The 4,520-nt window shown below is 38.6% G+C and overlaps 1 protein-coding gene across 1 annotated transcript in view; it reads left to right on the top strand.

Moving 5' to 3' along the window:
- The first annotated feature begins 517 nt into the window (after positions 1-517).
- Positions 518-4,520, top strand: part of LOC117943784 (zinc finger protein 385A-like) — a 29,952-nt gene continuing 25,949 nt past the window's right edge. Inside the window, exon 1 of the mRNA XM_034870127.1 lies at positions 518-992. Within this exon, the coding sequence (XP_034726018.1) occupies positions 980-992 (13 nt within the window). The 5' untranslated portion in view covers positions 518-979. The remainder of the gene's footprint in view (positions 993-4,520) is intronic.

Raw genomic sequence — 4,520 nt, 5'->3', positions numbered from 1 at the left:
CTTTTGCAGAATCAAAACACCAAAAGACAATTAATTGCATGCAGGTGCAGTTAATTATTAGATCTAGCTTTCAACTAACACATGTGCATGTAATCAAAAAGGTGCATGAGATTTTTTTCCATTAGATATACAGTAGTATTTGAGCCATGGTTTGGATAGTTGTGTGACACACTTTGTGTATTATTTATTAGAGCATAACATAGGCTATCTGAGAAAGAGACCAGTTGGACAGAGCCATTTATGTGAGAACCCGTTTCCAAATTTAACATGTTCACCTGTAAACCATCTGTTTCATCTGCCAATCACATTTCCCTTCATCGCGATGTCAACATTTTCTTCCTCTCATTCACGTTGCTCAAGTTTCAACAGCTTGCCACACACCTCCTCCATAACACAAAACTCCAATCCTTGTTTCTTCTGATCTGCCATCCGTTGCTGGGTTCCCCTCCTCTCTGTCCTGCCCCTCCTTTTCCTTACACTCTCTCTTTCTGCTTGTATCTCGCTCCTTCCACAGTTGTCCTCACATATTAGGTTCCCCCGTCATAAGAGGCAGAATTAGCCTCTGGAATCTTGTGCACTTTTCCTTCACTCCCAGGAAAAAGGTGAAAAAAACATACAGAGAAAAACCCAGAGAGGGATTGAAAGAAACCCGAAAAGAGAAAGAGATTGAGAGGAAGATGAAGAAACTGAACATCAAGTTGCCTGCTGTTTGATGCAGCCATACTGTGGGCATGTGTCTGCCTGTGCCGAGCATTTCCCTCTCCACTCACCAGCTGACTGGTGTAGGGTCTGTGCTCATGTCGCTCAGGGCTACATTATTTATCTTTTCACAGTAATGTGACTGTGATTTTTTAATAATTCCACTCAGAGAGGACTTCTGTCTGCATTACTTTATGCTGGTTGACACACTGACCTTTGGATTCTCAACTGGACAAAGGATTTGTATCACTTCAACCCTAGTGAAGAACAGAGGTGACCAATGTGGGGCTCAGGTAAGATCATCACTGAATACTAAGCAATGCAACACCACCCACAACACTGCGCATTCCTCCTTTGATCACCTTAAAATGAACTGAGTGGTACAATAGCCAGGATCGCTCATTATTGCAATATTCAGAGCAGAAATAAAGAGCGGGATTATGGTCTTCCATTAGGCTTTGAAGGTCTCTCTCTTTGATGAAAGTTAGTGCTGTCTCTAACAAACGTCAGCACTCACCGTCAGACAAGAGTTTGCACTTAGACCTGGTCTGCCCCCTGACCTTTCACATGTATTGTTGGTATGACGCAGGGAAGGAAAGATGGAAGAAGGGAGAGGGAAGAAGAGAAAATAAATAAAGAGAGTGACTTTAAACTTAAATAAACAGGGCACTGTCTGTGCATGTCATGACATTCCTGATCAAAATGTTTCTTCAATAGCATTATGGCAGTATGGAAGACTTTGGCAGATGCAGGAGAAATAGTGATTATAATGTGCCATGCATATGATTGTAAAGATGCAGTTTTATAAGATCAGTATTCAAATGATGGCTAGATAAGTTGCGTGCACATCCACGACACCTGTGGGATAGATGCTGGAAATTAATGCAATTAAAGGAATGTTTTTTTGTAGTTAGAGTTGGTTGAAAATGTTGCTCATGACATTAAAGGGAGTTGTGATTCCAGTGTGGGGGTACTGCTTCTATTTCAAGATTCACATAATTGTCCAGTGTCAGTTTAATCTGCCACAACAGAAAAAGGATACAATGGTGTGCTCATTGCATGATGATTAGTTTACACATGGGAGTTGGTCACCTCCATTGCCATCATTGCAATCAGTTTCTCCTGGTTAGGATTCCATCGGTGATCATTATCCTGGAGGTTTTTACGAATTATCAGAAGCGGTCTACTCCTTTCCAAAGCAAATGGGCCGAGTGGAAAACTGGTGAAAACCCCCTAAATAAAACAGTTTCACGTTCACAACTTTCTCAGACGCTGTTTAACTGACACAGGACAGGGAGGGGTCATATCATATGGGGGGGTCTGGGTGGCCTCCACCAGGAAAGTTTTGAGCGCCAGAGACTTCCTTTCCTGCATAATGTCAGGATAAATTAGTAATTTTCTTAAAAGATAAACCTTGTTGATTCACTCCCTGTAAACAGGATTGATGTGGAAACAATTTCAGGACAGATCAAAGAAAAAAATCTTACTTCATGATCTATTTACAGCACTAGCTCTTCTTGGAGCTTTAAACCCCTCTCATCGTCTTCTTCAGTAGATGGAGTTGACTCAAGTGATCATGTGACATGTGTACTGAACTCTGTGGAGGAATTTTAAACCATCTCTGATGTGGTTGAAAGCTCCAGTAAAAGCTAGTTATTTGGTCCTTGAGTTGAGATCTTTTTGGAGGTCAAAAATAAACTTTTACACTCAAATTTGAAAACCTCCTAAAACTGCAGTTTTGAATCAAGTTCAATTGCCTCACAACTTGTTTGTCTGAGTTTTTTTCTGCTTTTTTTGTATATATATATATAAAACAGAAGAGGATTACCAGCAAGAAAAGGGTTGTGAATGTTGTTCGTTGAAAAACAGCTTTATATTATACAATTTGTATTCAGTTAAGTGTAAAACAACTGATATTAGGGAAAGTAAAATTTGTTTAAAAAAATAATTGTAGCTTTATTCTAAACCATGACCAATCAAGCCCATTCCCCAACAAGGCACAATGTATGTACTGGTGCCGGTGAACTACTTGCCTCTTACAGTGAGTGTACAGAGACATGTATAGTCTAGTGTGAGTGTATTGTGTGTCTCCATTCTAGCAACACCTATTTTAATCTCTGAAGTGCCGCTCTCAGCGCCTCCATTGCACTCACTATGCTAGGAGAGGAGGAACACACTCTGTTTGTCCATTTACATTCAATAGATTTACAAACAAACCCAGCTGGCATCTATTTAGGTTTGAATGTTTGGACATGAGTTAAAATCCGGACTCTCTGAACACAAAGCACAAACAGCAGAATCAGTGAAACCAGTAAAAATAAGTTAAACGTGAAATTACACCATTCAGTCACCAGGGTTTGTAAAGAAGTACTTCACACAATTTGATTGTGTAATGCATTATTACATTTTACTTGTGCATGCAGGATAGAAAATGTTAGTTACGCAAGAAACCTTTTAGAGAAGTTGCTTTCATCTCTTCAACTTTGTCTGTTTGGCCACTTTAACCTGTGAGTGGCTGTTTCAAACCACTGCTTCATGCCGTTTCATCAGGGTTACACATGAAACAAAGACTGGCAGTCCTCCTCAGGACTCAACACTAATCACGGCTAAAGTTAGAGTTCAACAAGCCTGTCGACACATTTATGGCCCCCTGAGGAATGATAGGATAGTTGAGGTCACATGCACATAATTACACGCTTGCACATACTGTACACTTGCCTACACACTTGCCCACTGGCTGCACTGCATGCTACTTACAACACTAATACAAACCTGAATCCTTACAGCTTTCTGTATACATACAGTATATATACATATATATATATATATATATATATATATATATATATATATATATATATATATATATATATATATATATATATATATATATATATATATATATATATATATAAATTCAGATATTTAAGCAAAAGAAAACACATAATTTCATTTAAAACCGCAAATGTAAACCTACGTTTGGCACTAGACAAAAATGAACCATCCAAGTTAACAGGCAACATGTATATCTGTAAAACACTTGCATAGCAATTCCTCCAAAGGTTGTTAAATTATTTTAGTCTGGACCAAAGTAGTCAATGAACCAATGGATGTATTAAGAAAAAAGGCAGGAGCAGAGGTCGCAGCTAGCACCACACACACACACACACACACAAGCAGCAAAGAGACAGTAGAAGAATTACAGAGAAGAAGATGAGCACTACGTGGCTATATTTTCAGGCCAAAAATTAAACATGTAGAAATGTACAATTTGTAAAAAGGCTTTAAGATACAGTGAAAACAAAACAAATTTATGCAAGCATTTATAAAATGTAAAATATAAAAACCCCAAAACATTTATTCTAAAGGTCATGAAAATCCATCCACCTTAATTATTTATCATCATCGTATCGGTATGAGCGATTCTGGCCCTGTTTTTCTTTGGTATCAGATCATACCAAATATTGCAGCCTCGCACACCACGACTGCCCACTGAAAAAAGCTAAGAAAAACTTCCCATGGTTGAACCTAATTGCAAACTTCTGCAATAAAGACTTGATTTTGGAAATTATGACTTTGACACTCGGCTCCTGCTCGTGTGAATGAAGGCATACTGTTTTATATGTGATTGGTACAAGCTAATCACAGGTCATTCTTTAATTATTGTAAGTGTACTGTTCTTTCAACCCAGACAGTTTTTCTTTTCTTTCTGAGAACCAGCAAAGTGTTTTAATAAGTGAACAACAACGCACACACACACACACACACACACACACACACACACACACACACACACACACACACACACACACACACACACA

This window comes from Etheostoma cragini, chromosome 4, assembly GCF_013103735.1.
Source record: "Etheostoma cragini isolate CJK2018 chromosome 4, CSU_Ecrag_1.0, whole genome shotgun sequence".
Lineage (NCBI taxonomy): Eukaryota > Metazoa > Chordata > Actinopteri > Perciformes > Percidae > Etheostoma > Etheostoma cragini.
Note: the sequence above shows the minus strand (reverse complement) of the source record. Positions and strands in the feature narration are given on the sequence as shown.